Source organism: Salvelinus namaycush, chromosome 5 (genome assembly GCF_016432855.1).
Source record: "Salvelinus namaycush isolate Seneca chromosome 5, SaNama_1.0, whole genome shotgun sequence".
NCBI classification, from domain to species: Eukaryota; Metazoa; Chordata; class Actinopteri; order Salmoniformes; family Salmonidae; genus Salvelinus; species Salvelinus namaycush.
In genome coordinates, this window is record NC_052311.1 from 32,362,205 (window position 1) to 32,377,838 (window position 15,634).

The 15,634-nt window shown below is 41.6% G+C and overlaps 1 protein-coding gene across 1 annotated transcript; it reads left to right on the plus strand.

Annotated features, from left to right (window-relative positions):
- Positions 1-271: 271 nt before the first annotated feature.
- LOC120048204 (dual specificity protein kinase CLK4-like) lies at positions 272-13,945 on the plus strand. The gene is made up of 12 exons (XM_038993983.1): positions 272-396; positions 1,014-1,171; positions 7,287-7,551; positions 8,223-8,322; positions 8,730-8,796; positions 9,030-9,146; positions 9,482-9,648; positions 12,083-12,177; positions 12,339-12,468; positions 12,845-12,927; positions 13,081-13,251; positions 13,390-13,945. Exons 2-12 carry the CDS (start codon positions 1,014-1,016, stop codon positions 13,537-13,539), a joined length of 1,503 nt encoding a protein of 500 aa, XP_038849911.1. The 5' UTR covers positions 272-396; the 3' UTR covers positions 13,540-13,945.
- The last annotated feature ends 1,689 nt before the right edge of the window (positions 13,946-15,634 follow it).

The window sequence follows — 15,634 nt, forward strand, 5'->3', positions numbered from 1 at the left end:
TGGGTGTCTGCATGGATGTCGGTGTCTGAGTTTATTTACGGGACAAACAAACAGGCTTACGTTTCTGCGTGGGACACCTTCATCAGAATGGGCCTACTGAGGTGAGGAATGGTTTGGATTTCAGGCCTGCTGCACAGATAAAAGGGGAAACCTACATCCGCTTCCTCAATGCCTACAGGAAACGTTTTCTTAAAAAACTACAATCTCCAAAATTCCCAGCATTGGGCGAAGTACAGCTTCTGACGTAAATTATTTAGTTACGTATGGAAAGTTCCAGCAGCGGAGTTCGCCATTTTGTAGGCAGGTTAGTTTGTGCAGTGTACAGAAGTAGCTACTGAAAAATACATTTTTTTACCTATTCATTCGTATTTTGGGATACATCAATCGTTAGATAAGGTGAGGACAGATTATTTAATGTGTCTTAGATGAACGGAAACCATATATAATCCGTTCAATGTTAAGCCGTTTGCTAGCCTCCACGTTTCGTCGACGAACCAGGAAGCTAGCTAGCTAAAGCGTTACTATAACTGGCTATCCCTACTTCTTTTTTTACCCGAATATAAATATTGACGATCGGTTTTTTGTGTTGACGCTACAGTTTGTCTCTGATATTGCTAACGTTATCTGAAGTCTAGCCAGATAACGTTACGTTTAACTTATTTTTGTTATTAGTTAACTTTAGTCACCGTTAGCTAGAAAGCTAACGACGGTAGCTTGTTAGCAATATAGAACAAAGACGTCGCCAGTCAGTGGCAACAAAGAGAATAGATTGACCATGTTTATCTAGCTAACTTACCTAGACAATGCTTGCAAAATAAATGTCAATAGACTCCTATTGTATGGTTGAATTCACTATATTACATGTATAAGAATATCTAGCTTGCTAGCTAATTTCACGTTAGCTATATTTAGATTTGAATTATTTTCGACGTTAGTTGGCAGCTAGCCATGTTGCTAGCTTTAACGTTAGCTAGCTATGTATCTAATGTGAAAATGCATCACTTGTGTGGCAGATGCGGCAGTCAAGGCGAATGCGTTCCCCTGGTGTTTGGATCAATGAGTTCAGCTGGGAGGAGAGAGTGGAGAGCCGAAAGCGACAGAGGCAAGATGATTCGTACAGCAGTGAAAGGGAGAACAAATCTCGAAGACTTAACCTCGAAACAAATGAAGGGTAAATATTGTGACCCCATCTGTCATCACTTCACTGTAGTCACCAACAGAACTATCAGATGCTCCACCTATCCACAAGCAACCCCTAACTAGATCTCTCCTTTTTACTTACTAGAAATACTGACCATACCGACTTGCCAGGTTAAATTTTAAAAAATCCCATCACGCTTGTTTAAACTGACCTGCACTGGGGTCAGAAGGCAATCCAGTTTACATTGAGACAAGCGATATGGCTCAGGAAATGTACCTCAATCCAGGAATGAAAAATGTTGTTTATGGAATTGACCCATTATACCAACTGTTACACCTAGAAAATTGACGACTGCTTGTTTATCATCAGTCCGTCAATGTTCTTGGTGTAACCTTGATACATTTGACTATCATGCTTATCGGTCTGTAGGTTAATTTGGTTCATCCAACACAACTATAACATGCGCACTGCATACAGAGCTGATTTTGAGCAGGATTTCTCCTGCAGCTCCTCAGCTGGTTGATGCTGGAGTAATAGATGCTTTTATAAGCCCATTCATTGCACAACAATTCTAAATGCCATTGTGTATTGTTTTGGTGTATGATTTAAAAATATATATATTTTCTCTCAAAAAATTGATTGAAGCGCACCTGTTCAGGGAGTATGCATTTTGAAAACATACTTAATTGTTTGAACCCTTAATGTTTTATTTTATATTATGAGGCATGCCTTGCTTCAAAGTAGCTGTCCTTCTTTAGACTATTTAGACAAGTTGAGTATCTGGAGCATCAGCATTTGTGGGTTTGATTACAGGCTCAAAATGGCCAGAAATAAAGACCTTCTGAAACTCGTCAGTCTATTCTTGTTCTGAGAAATGAAGGCTATTCCATGCCAGAAATTGCCAAGAAACTGAAGATCTCGTACAACGCTGTGTACTATTCCCTTCACAGAACAGCGCAAACTGGTTCTAACCAGAATAGAAAGAGGAATGGGAGGCCCCGGTGCACAACTGAGCAAGAGGACAAATACATTAGTGTATAGTGCGGCATCCGTTTCTCAAACAAGTCCTCAACTGGCAGCTTCATTAAATAGTACCCGTAAAACACCAGTCTCCACGTCAACAGTGAAGAGGTGACTCCGGAATGCTGGCTTTCTAGGCAGAGCTGCAAAGAAAAAGCGATATCTCAGACTGGCCAATAAAAAGAAAAGATTAAGATGGACAAAAGAACACAGACACCGGACAGAGGAACATTGGAAAAAAGTGTTATAGACCGACGAATCTATGTTTGAGCTGTTCGGATCACAAAGAAGAACATTCGTGAGACGCAAAAAAAAAAATGCTGGAGGAGTGCTTGACACCATCTGTCAAGCATGGTGGAGGCAACATGATGGTCTGGGGGTGCTTTGGTGGTAGTGTGGGAGATTTGTACAGGGTAAAAGAGCCTTTAACCTCTCTAGGGTACGTGAGACGTTAGCGTCCCACCTCTTCAACAGCCAGTGAAACTGCAGGGCGCCAAATTCAAAACAGAAATCCCATTGTTAAAATTCCTCAAACATACATGTATTTTACACCATTTTAAAGATACACTTGTTGTAAATCCAGCCACAGCGTCCGATTTAAAAAAAAAAAAAAAAAAAGGCGTTACGACGAAAGCAAACCAAACGATTATGTTAGGTGAGTGACTATTCACAGAATAACACAGCCATTTTTTCAGCCAAAGAGAGGAGTTACAAAAAGCAGAAATAAGAGATAAAATTAATCACTAACCTTTGATGATTTTCATCGGATGACACTCATGTTACACAATACATGTATGTTTTGTTCGGTAAAGTTCATATTTATATCCAAAAATCTGAGTTTACATTGGCGCCTTACGTTCAGAAGTTCCAAAACATCCTTTGATTTTGCAGAGAGCCACATCAATTTACAGGAATACTCATAATAAACATTGCTAAAAGATACAAGTGTTATGCATGGAATTTTAGATGCTTTCGGCTCTCCACTCTCTCCTCCCAGCTGAACTCATTGAGCCAAACACCAGGAATTTTAGATGCACTCCTGTGTCAGATTTCAAAAAAGCTTTACGGAAAAAGCAAAAACCATGCAATAATCTGAGGTCGGCGCTCAGAGCCCAATCAAGACACAAATATAGCCGCCATATTATGCAGTCAACAAAAGTCATAAAAGCATTATAAATCTTCACTTACCTTTGCTGATCTTCGTCGGAATGCACTCCCAGGACTCCCACTTCCACAAGAAATGTTAGTTTTTTTCGGTAATGTCCATTTATGTCCAAATAGTTACTTTTGTTAGCGCGTTTGGTGAACAAATCCAAAGTCACGAAGCGCGTTCACTAAAAGCAGACGAAATGTCAAAAAGTTCCGTAACAGTCAGTAGAAACATGTCAAACGATGTATTGAATCAATCTTTAGGATGTTTTTAACATAATTCTTCAATAATATTCCAACCGGAGTATTCCTTTGTCTTCAGAAAAGCAAATGGAATGGGAGCAAACTCTCATGTGAACGCGCATGGTCAGCTCGTGGCTGCTGGCAGACCTCTGACTCATTCCTCTCTGCTTCGGCCCGAATTCACAGTAGAGGCATCAGACAAGGTTCTAAAGACAAGGTTCTAAAGACTGTTGACATCTAGTGGAAGCCTTAGGAAGTGCAACATTACCAATATCCCACTGTATCTTCAATAGGAGCTGAGTTAAAAATCGACCAACCTCAGATTTTCCACTTCCTGGTTGGATTTTTTCTCAGGTTTTTGCCTGACATGAGTTCTGTTATACTCACAGACATCATTCAAACCGTTTTAGAAACTTCAGAGTGTTTTCTATCCAACTCTACTAATAATATGTATATTCTAGCTTTTATGGCTTTGTAGCAGGCCGTTTACTCTGGGCATGCTTTTCATCCGGATGTGAAAATACTGCACCCTACCCCAAAGAAGTTAAGATCCATCACTCCATTTTGCAACACCATGCCATACCCTGTGGATGGCGCTTAATTGGAGCCAATTTCCTCCTACAATAGGACAATGACCAAAAGCACAGCACCAAACTATGCTATAACTATTTAGGGAAGAAGCAGTCAGCTGGTATTGTCAAAAATGGAGTGGTCAACACAGTCACCCAATCTCAACCCTATTGAGCTGTTGTGGGAGCAGCTTGATCGTATGGTACGTAAGAAGTGCCCATCAAGCCAATCCAACTTGTGGGAGGTGCTTCAGGAAGCATGGGGTGAAATCTCTTCAGATTACCTCAACAAATTGACAACTAGAATGCCGAAGGTCTGCATGACTTTAATTGCTGCAAATGGAGGATTCTTTGACGAAAGCAAAGTTTGAAGGACACTATTATTTGAATTAAAAATCAGTATTTGTAACCGTGTCAATGTCTTGACTATGTTTCCTATTCATTTTGCAACTCATTTCATGTATTTTTTCATGGAAAACAAGGACATTTCCAAGTGACCCCAAACTTTTGAGTGTGTGTGTGTGCGTATATGTATAGTTGAAGTCAAGTTTATATACACTTAGGTTGGTGTCATTAAGACTCGTTTTGAAACTATGGTTTTGGCAAGTCGGTTAGGACATTTACTTTGTGCATGACAGAAGTCATTTTCCAACAATTGTTTACAGACAGATTATTTCACTGTATTACAATTCCAGTGGGTCAGAAGTTTACATACACTAAGTTGACTATGCCTTTAAACAGCTTGGAAAATTCCAGAAAATGATGTCATGGCTTTAGAAGCTTCTGATAGGCCAATTGACATAATTTGAGTCAATTGGAAGTGTGCCTGTGGATGTATTTATAGGCCTACCTTCAAGCTCAGTGCCTCTTTGCTTGACATCATGGGAAAATGAAATCAGCCAAGACCTCAGGGGAAGAAATTGTCTGGTTCATCCTTGGGAGGAATTTCCAAACACCTGAAGGTACCAAGTTAATCTGTAAAAACAATAGTACGCAAGTATGAACACCGTGGGACCACGCAGCCATCATACCACTCAGGAAGGAGACGTGTTCTGTCTCCTAGAGATGAACGTACTTTGGTGCGAAAAGTCAAAATCCCTATCAGAAGAACAGCAAAGGACCTTGTGAAGATGCTGGAGGAAACGGGTACAAAAGTATCTATATCCACAGTAAAACAAGTCCTATATCGACATAACCAATACCCAATACTCCAAAACCGCTATAAAAAAGCCAGACTATAGTTTGCAACTGCACATGGGGACAAAGATCGTACTTTTTGGAGAAATGTCCTCTGGTCTGATGAAACAAAAATAGAACTGTTTGGCCATGATGACCATCGTTATGTTTGTTGGTAAAAAGGGGAAGCTTGCAAGCCGAAGACACCATCCCAACCGTGAAGCACGGGGGTGGCAGCATCATGTTTTGGGGGTACTTTGCTGCAGGAGGGACTGGTGCACGTCACAAAATAGATGGCTTCACGAGGAAGGAAAATGATGTGGATATATTGAAGCAACATCTCAAGGCATCAGTCAGGAAGCTTGGTCGCAAATGGGTCTTCCAAATGGGCAATGACCCCAAGCATACTTCCAAAGTTGTGGCAAAATGGCTTAAGCACAACAAAGTGAAGGTATTGGAGTGGCCATCACAAAGCCCTGACCTCAATCCTATAGAACATTTGTGTACGGAACTGAAAAAGCGTGTGCGAGCAAGGAGGCCTACAAACCGGACTCAGTTACACCAGCTCTGTCAGCAGGAATGGGCCAAAACTCACCCAACTTATTGTGGGAAGCTTGTGGAAGGCTACCTGTAACGTTTGACCCAGGTTAAACAATATAAAGGCAATGCTACCAAATACTAATTGAGTATGTAAACTTCTGACCCACTGGGAATGTGATGAAAGAAACTAAAGCTGAAATAAATCATTCTCTCTACTATTATTCTGACATTTTACATTCTTAAAATAGTGGTGATCCTAACTGACCTAAGACAGGGAATTTTTACTAGGATTAAATGTTAGGAATAGTGAAACTGAATTTAAATGTATTTGGATAAGATGTATGTAAACTTCCGACTTCAGCTGTATATTTAAAAAATGGTTTCTGACTCTGGGGAAGTAGATAAAGGGCCTCATTGCCAATATCCTGAAATATTCCTTAGTCATGGAATTCCATTTGTTAAAATGTGTATGAACCCTGTTCTTTATATTTTCAAAGTTTTAACTCTTCTTATGGGAAGTCATTGGACACTTTCAATGTATTTTTTTTTTTTATTGCTGGAAGGTAAAAAACCTTTCCAGTTCCTGTGTCTGTCCCTGAGCTGTATGTTATGTGAGCGAAGTTCACGGTGGAAGTTTCCAGGGCAGGAGGAAAGGGCAGGGCAGCTCTAATAATAAGTCTCCCAGCGACGCAGACCTTTTCCTGGAAGAGACCTGACACCCACCAGGGTGCCATCATGGCTCTGAAGGTCTGCTTCAGACCGCATTCCTCAAAGCTTCTCCTGAAAGGGCTTCACGGATTCCTCACTAAGCCACATCAATAACTGTCGTAGTGGACACCTGTGCTTTCCAGTGTGCACATTGGAGTGGGGGAGGGGGTTGTGCATTAATATATACATTCAGCTGGCATCTCATATTTATGATAGATACATGTGAAAGGTTTTAAAATGAAAGGGTAACATTTATTTTTGTCAATTGCACACGAGGTCCAACCAAAACTTGACTTCCGCTTTTAACCCAATCCTAAATCGACAAGATGTTGTTGTGGAGTGTTAACTGCCTTGCTCAAGGGCAGAACCATACATTTTTCACCTTGTCGCCTTGGGGATTCGAACTAACTACCTTTCGGTAACTAACCGCTAGGCTACCTGCTGCCCTACATGTCATGATCTGTTCTGACAGCTCTTGTGAGACATTGTCTGTCCAGTTTATTGCGTCAGTTTACCCCTAGAACTATGAATCTACCATATGCTCGAATGCCAAACTTCTAGGCTTTCACACCAAGAACACTGGAATCATGATGTAGCACCCTGTAGTCGTAAATCAGCTTGTTCCTAATACTTGTAAAGCCCCTTGGGATAGGGTGTCGGTGAAGCCATTGGAACCAAGCAGTGACTAAGTAGGCAGGAGGAGGAGGAGTCAGTCGCTAAGCTGTGTTTCTCCCTTTCAGGCATTACCTGGAGACCCGCAGCCTGATCCAGCGCAGCCTGATCCAGCAGAGGCTAGAGTCTAAGGACAATGGGACCAGAGTAGCCAGCCTGGAGATGGGCTACGACGTGGACAGCAGGGGCGCCTCCAGGGATAGATACGGAGACCGCGAGAGGGACAAGGAGTGGCACCACTACAGCAAGTCATCTGGTCAGAGCGGCCGCAGCAGACGCAGTAGCCGCCGAGGGCGGAGACGCAGCCCTTCTCACCTACGCTCCTCTTACTCGGTATGAGAACATCCCACTCTCTCTCATTTTCCTTCTTAATATGGTTATTAATGGTGTTAGCATTCTGTGTGTGTATCTCTCGCCGTATGTACCACACCCACAGTAAAAAAGACTGGATCCTATGTTAGTACCAAAATTCAGTGAAGATCATCTAGGCATAACTTTTAAGACTAGGAGCAAACACCTTTACGAGGTTTCAATAAGAATAGTCAAGGGAAGCTTTATATGTATCATTCACAGTCAGAACCAAGAACTGTAACTTGAAGGAGACAAATTCATATTAGCCTATTCAACACTGTGATAGCTTATCATTTTTTTTGTACCGTTTACTTTGAGAAAGTCTCACATGAACATTCTTGTTGCCGTGTTTCTCTTCTGTAACACCCACTATGTGGTGACGCCCCCTATGCCTTTCTCTGGTGGGGCTGAATTTGAATGTGCTGCTCCCGCTGTGGTCCGCTGGCGCTGCCTGGTTCGCTACTACCCACCCACTCTGAATGGGCCGATCCATCCGAATCTCTCCCCCACGTCCGATTCCCCCCTCTCCGCCCGCTGAATGAATGAATGGCACGTTCCGTCCGGTTGTGGTGGCCTGGCCTGATGTTCTCTGGGTCGATGATGATGGTGGTTGATGGTTGATGATGGTGGTGATGGTCGTGATGGGACAACAGAGGAGCCATCATCGCAGGAGCAGGAAAAGATCCAGGAGTGTTGTGGATGATGACGAGGGTCACCTGATCTATCACAGGGGAGACATGCTGAGAGCGAGATGTATAGAATATATTCCCCTTTTTTCTCTGTCAACTATCTATATCTCTTTTGTTGTTACAGTTTGGTTTTGATATGGCGTACTGTTGCAAAATACCCATTCTATTGTAGGCATGTATTGTATTTGGGCGGGTAGGGTGTATCCCTGTATTGTTAAATGTTGATTAGTATTACACCTTGCTACATAACATCATTATTAGTGTGATGTGTGTACTGTGTCTTATGTACTGTTGGCTTGGAGCCCTGTTCTGTTCTAGTTGCAGACAGTATAATGCTAAATCCATATCAAACAAAGCAGCTTAGGTCAAATCAGTGCTAGCGGCAGCCATTTTGTGGCAGATCAGGTGTCATGGTAGTGGATGCCAGTCGTCACTCCTCTGGTTCTAACTAGTACTCTTTATTCCCTGTAGATGAGATTGTGTCCACTCTAGGAGAAGGAGCCTTTGGGAAAGTCGTGGAATGCATCGATCACTCTAAGTAAGTCGCTCACTGGAAACGTCTGGATGTCACGGTGACTGTGCTACTCTTTCTGCCCCCCCGCCCTTCTCTCTTTGTTGACTTTTGAGCACCTCCCTCGAGCCGAGATGAATGACCCGCTCGAATGTGTACAGTATGCTCTCACAAACTCAATCTCTGTTTTTCACTTTCTTTGAAAGCCCCTCCCTTCTCTAGACTTAACTGTTGGATGTTTGTGTTGTCTGTGATTCCAGAAGTGGTGCTCGCATGGCACTGAAGATCATTAAAAACATTGACCGCTACCGCGAGGCGGCCATGGCTGAGGTGGAGGTGCTGGAGCAGATGAACTCTCTGGACTGTGACCGGAGATAGTAGGTCTCACACACAGTTAGAACAAGCCACATACATTAGCAGAAATCAGGTTGGCCCTGCATTACGAGGATGAGAAGCAGTCACACATGCAGCAGTAGACTACACAGCAGTAGGAGGCTATCTGCCAGGCTTACACTTTAATTATGGACTATCGCTAAAATATCTCACTTTAAATATCAAATATCGGTGTTTGTCATCAGTATCAGACATTATCTTACCTAGCTAGCTGCCTTAAGTCATCCTGAATAATGTCTGCTAAATGACAAAAATGTAAATGTAAGTCCCTCTTTTGTCTCTGTCCTTCCCCACTCTCTCCTCCCCCTTTCCGTCTCAGTGCGTGTGTGAGGATGCTGGACTGGTTCGACCACCATGGCCACGTGTGTATATCGTTTGAGCTGCTAGGGCTCAGTACCTATGACTTCCTTAAGCAGAACAACTTCCAGCCGTTCCCCGTAGAACACATCAGAATCATGGCCTACCAGATCATCAGAGCCGTACGATGTGAGTAGTTACCATAAAATTACATTTTAGAACGTATTGGAGTAGTCAGTGAATAGGATTTCTGTGGTAGTAACCACCATCCACTCTGGATAAGACCACTGCTAAATGTCACAGCTGAACTATTGTGTGCGTCCCGAATTGCACCCCATTTTTTTCTATGCAGTGCATTTTTGGGGGGAATATGGCTGTCATTTGAGAGGCAGACATTGTAAATAGTGGTGACTACAGAGATTGTTATTCGACTTAGGAATGTAACGATTCACAGATACGCAGCAGACCCCAAACTGATCCAAATGTAGCATGCATCAGTCAGAAAATCAATTCAAACGTTACGCATCACCCGTAACCAATCATATTACATTTTTTCTACCTTCTGAAAATGCCTAATATTTTGTGACAACTGATATAAGTTCTCTCCTTCAGTGACGAACTGCATGTGACTACGTTGACAGTCATTGATCTACAAGTAATTTTTCATGCCAAACAACAAGTGTGACAACTGTTGAAAAATATTTTGCCGGAATAGAAGTAAACTACCGGAGATGACTCATCTGGCTATACCTGCTGAATGGGACTTAAAATATATTTTATTTTGATTGTTCAGGTTCACCATCAGCAATAGTTTTGTTAGTTTTGCTTTCAACAATACTTTTTTTATATTTGATTTTGAGATGGGGTTGAAATCCAAAGTTGTGCTGTATATTCATTGGCTTTCTCATAGCTCATTTGTAAATGATTAATATTGATACATTACTAGCTCAAACACTTAACCTCTCTAGGGTACGTACGTGAGACGGTAGTGTCCCACCTCTTCAACAGCCAGTGAAACTGCAGGGCGCCAAATTCAAAACAACAGAAATCCCATAATTAAAATTCCTCAAACATACATGTATTTTACACCATTTTAAAGATACACTTGTTGTAAATCCAGCCACAGTGTCCGATTTCAAAAAGGCTTTACGACGAAAGCAAAGCAAACGATTATGTTAGGTGAGTGCCTATTCACAGAATAACACAGCCATTTTTCCAGCCAAAGAGAGGAGTTACAAAAAGCAGAAATAGAGATAAAATTAATCACTAACCTTTGATGATCTTCATCAGATGACACTCATAGGACTTCATGTTACACAATACATGTATGTTTTGTTCGGTAAAGTTCATATTATATCCAAAAATCTGAGTTTACATTGGCGCGTTACGTTCAGAAGTTCCAAAACATCCTTTGATTTTGCAGAGAGCCACATCAATTTACAGGAATACTCATAATAAACATTGCTAAAAGATACAACTGTTATGCATGGAGTTTTAGATGCACTTCTCCTTAATGCAACCGCTGTGTCAGATTTCAAAAAAGCTTTACGGAAAAGTTACAAATTATTGCACACCATGCAATAATCTGAGTCTGCGCTCAGAGCCCAATCAAGACACAAATATATCCGCCATATTGTGCAGTCAACATAAGTCAGAAAAAACATTATAAACATTCACTTACCTTTGATGATCTTCATCAGAATGCACTCCCAGGAATCCCAGTTCCACAATAAATGTTTGTTTTGTTCGATAATGTCCATCATTTATGTCCAAATTCCTCCTTGTTGTTCTAGCGTTCAGTACACTTTCCAAACTCACGACGCGCGTGCAAGTCCAGCGGAAAGTAATATTGCAGTCTGTAAAAACATGACAAACGAAGTATTGAATCAATCTTTAGGATGTTTTTAACATAATTCTTCAATAATGTTCCAACCGGAGAATTAATTTGTCTTCAGAAGTACGATGGAACAGAGCTCAGTCTCACATGAACGCGCATGGTCAGCACATGTTCAGGTCATGATAGACCTTACTCAATCCTCTCATTCGCCCCCACTTTACAGTAGAAGCATCAGACAAGGTTCTAAAGACTGTTGACATCTAGTGGAAGCCTTAGGAAGTGCAACATTACCAATATCCCACTATCTTCAATAGGAGCTGAGTTGAAAATCGACCAACCTCAGATTTCCAACTTCCTGGTTGGATTCTTTCTCAGGTTTTTGCCTGACATATGAGTTCTGTTATACTCAAACATCATTCAAACAGTTTTAGAAACTTCAGAGTGTTTTCTATCCAAATCTACTAATAATATGCATATTCTAGCTTTTATGGCATTTGTAGCAGGCAGTTTACTCTGGGCATGCTTTTCATCCGGATTTGAAAATACTGCCCCCTACCCCAAAGAAGTTATTCTGCAAAAATGACAAGTTCATTCGTGGGTGATAGTGGTTTCAGAACCAAAGTGGGAGAACAAAAAACAAAGGCTGCATTTATCTAGATGCTTATCGAGTTGTCTTGAAAGGAAAAGATGCACATCCCTAGTACGAGTGTATTCAATTGTATGGTGTAATAGAAACGAGTGTTGTCTACTTTCCTGCCTGTGTTGATTGTGTTTTGTTTGTTTTAGTCCTGCATAAGAACAAGCTGACACACACTGACCTGAAACCGGAGAACATTCTGTTTGTGGACTCGAAGTACGACATCGAGTACAATGCCAAAATGGTACGAGTCTTATCTACCTGCTCTCCGATTGACAAAACACTGAGTCACCTTAAATTAACTGAAGTTCACTGATTTGGTTGTCAAGCCTTACATGACTTGACTTTGTGTACTGTCTGACTAACTCAAATGAATATTTGTCATGGCTCGTCTCTGCCCTACAGAGACGTGACAAGAGGACGTTGAAGAACCCGGATGTGAAGGTGGTTGATTTTGGCAATGCCACGTATGAACACGACCACCACACCTCCGTAGTGTCCACACGCCACTACCGCGCCCCAGAGGTCATTCTGGGTAAGATATCAACTTTGCCACTCTGCCACAATGCCAAGTCATGATTAGATCAACTTTATTATCCCACCAGGGGGAAAGTAATTTGGTCATTTGCTTAGAAGGACAAAGTACATAGTTTAAAACACAGAATAATACACAATAAATTAATATGAAAAGTGCAATGGGCTACATATTTACAGTGAAAGTACAATAAATATTTACAGTTATTAATAGTCCAGGCACTTACTGATGGTATGTGAGGTGCTTACAGACGAGATGTGTCCCAAATGACACCCTATTCCCTATATATTGCACTTCTGTTGACCAGGGCACATGGGGCTCTTGCATCCTTCGTTTCTCTGTTAGTGATGTAGTGCTTTTCTCTCTCGGTGTGTAGGTTTGGGCTGGGACCATGCCTGTGACGTGTGGAGTCTGGGCTGTATCCTCATAGAGTACTACCTGGGGTCAACTCTCTTCCAGGTGGGTGACTATCTGCTGTCACATCAACAGCGTCATACTAGAATGCCTTCTAAATCATGCATTCATCTTAAGGTGTTCAGGCTTCTTTCTATGCAAGGGTAGATCAGTGTGTCCTGAATGTAGCCTCATCTCCATGTCTCTTCTCTCCTCCAGACCCACGAAAGTAAAGAACACCTGGCTATGATGGAGAGGGTCCTTGGCCCCATACCTGTACACCTCCTGCAGAAAACCAGGAAGCGTCGGTACGTCCATCGTTACAAGCTGGACTGGGACGCACACAGCTCTTCTGGCAGATATGTGAGGAAACACTGCAAACCACTCAAGGTAAGGGGGGCCTCTTGCATTATGGGGGAACCTATTTTGTATTGCGAATTTTATAAAGCCACCTGAATCAAGTGTTGGTGTGTCCTGTGTTGGCTGATATCGATGAATCTAACCATCTCCTCTGTTTTCTTCTCTCAGCAATACATGACGGCCCAGAGTGCAGACCACGAGCAGCTGTTTGACTTGGTCCAGAAGATGCTGGAGTATGACCCGACTAAACGCCTCTCCCTGGACCAGGCTCTCAGACACCCCTTCTTCACCTGCCTACTCAAGGCCACCAAAAACTGACCTTCCACCCCAACCTGACCCTACCTGTCACTGTGACAACAGTTGGGGCAATGGCCATCGCCATGACAACCATGATGATTGATGATCGCCGTGGCAATACTTTCTGACTCTCCGAGAGAGATTGTTTAGCAATGACTGTATCAGTCTGCCCACGTGGCTCCGTAGTCAATCAAATGTATTTATAAAGCCCTTTTTACATCAGCCGATGTCACAAAGTCCATCGCTGTCATGCTAGTTAGTGTTAATTTATTGTATTGTAGTAGCAACTGTTTGTACTTATTAATCTGATGCATTATTGAGTTGTACAATTTTTGTTCAAGTCCCTTTTTTCAATTTGGCTGGATTTGTAACTTTTGGAATATCGCTGTGTACATTTCTTAATAAAAACTTCTGAAATATGAAAGTATCTAGTGGGGTCCAGAATTTTCATAGATGGGTGTCAAAATAATTGCATCCCATGTTTTCAATACTCCAGTACCCTCTCCTTGTGAGTGAACCAAACTCAGCTTTTTGCTAAAATCTTATTCATATGAGGTATTTTCTGCATATGTGTAATTTTGAAGGCCAAACCCAACATTGGTGTGCGTAGCCAAAGAGCTCTATGGTCAGATGACATGAAAATAGAGCTCTTTGGTCACGCACACCAATGGTGGGTTCTGCCTCTGAAAGAACAATGCATTGTCAGAAAATATCTCATCCCTGCTGTAAAATATGGTGGATCTTTATGAAGAAACAATACATTTTTGCTAAAAATCTGGTTGCCTCTGCGAGGAGGCTGAACCTTGGCCACAAGTAAATCTTCCAGCAAGGCAACAATCCCAACAATGCATCCACAAAGAAATGGTTAATTGACCACAAAATCAACATTTTTCAATGGCCATCAGCCTCTGGACTGGAAAACCTGTGAGTTGAATTGAGGACAATCCGTAAAGTGCAGACGACGGATATCAAGGATCTGGAAGAATTCTGTATGGAGGATCCCTCCCAATGTGTTCTCCAATCTCATATTTTTTATCCTCGCAAGGGGAGTGTGCAGGAGTATTGAAAACATGATCCAATCATTTTGACCTCTTTTTTTAGATTTTTATTATTACATCTTAAACATGATCTCTCTCTGAGCAATTGTATTAGTATAAAATATTAGAATCCCCCCCCCCCAAAAAAATTGCATACAATATTTTATACAGTATTTTTTGCTAATCTTTATCAAGGGATCCAATAAAGACCCCACTGATAATGTGCAACAACAAAGATAACCCTGTGCACAGCAGTGTGTCTAGTTCAGGGGTTCTCAACCTTTCCCCCCCAAGGACCCCTAATCCCTCAAATCAGTAAGGCCTTGGGACCCCCCAGGAAACTCAGGATCCTTAGGTTGGGAACCGCTGCTCCAGTTCCAGGTTCTGGTTTTAAAATGTCCCCTGCAATGAAGTGTAAGAAACGTTACATAAATGTCATCTTTAATATCAGAAACTATCTTGTTTTACACTGACACCAATCATTTTCTCATGGCCTTCACTGAATTTGTATTTCGGATATTACTAATAAAATGTGCACATAATCCCATAAATGTTGCCAAATAAATGTGGGATTATTGATTAAAATCACAATATTTAGTTGCATAACTCAGTCTACCCTCAACCCAGTTACGCCAACGCCCCCATAAAAATTGTGAATTTATCCTTTATCCTTATATGATATCAACCGGAAGTGACATCAGTGGGTATTTGAGCCAAAACCGAGTTGTGAGACTGACACGGTTGAGTTTGTCACTTTGTGAAGTTATCCAGTTATTCAAGTTCATTATTATTGTTTATCTTCATTCTCATAACCACATGCATATATTGACTGCAATGTTGTCCATGTTAAGAATATGTACAGTAGTCGTCATGAATAGGTTTATTAGCAGGATTAGGCTGCCGCCTGTGACGTTAGATTGACGAGGGCAGTACTTTCCGAGCTAAACTGTTTCTCCGATCTAATAGCCTAGCTCAATCAACAACAAAAAAGGTCAAGTCATGAAAAAAAAAAAAAAAGTCAAGTCACAAACAACATATCCTAAAAACAGGACAGGTCAAAGGTAAATGGACAATATGGA

What these genes read in the sequence shown, in the direction of transcription:
- LOC120048204 (XM_038993983.1), top strand. Translation starts at nt 1,014, where the DNA reads ATGCGGCAGTCAAGGCGAATGCGTTCCCCTGGTGTTTGGATCAATGAG. An exon ending in TCGAGTACAATGCCAAAATG is followed by an intron (nt 12,178 to 12,338) that starts GTACGAGTCTTA and finishes TCTGCCCTACAG; the next exon opens with AGACGTGACAAGAGGACGTT. An exon ending in TGGGGTCAACTCTCTTCCAG is followed by an intron (nt 12,928 to 13,080) that starts GTGGGTGACTAT and finishes TCTCTCCTCCAG; the next exon opens with ACCCACGAAAGTAAAGAACA.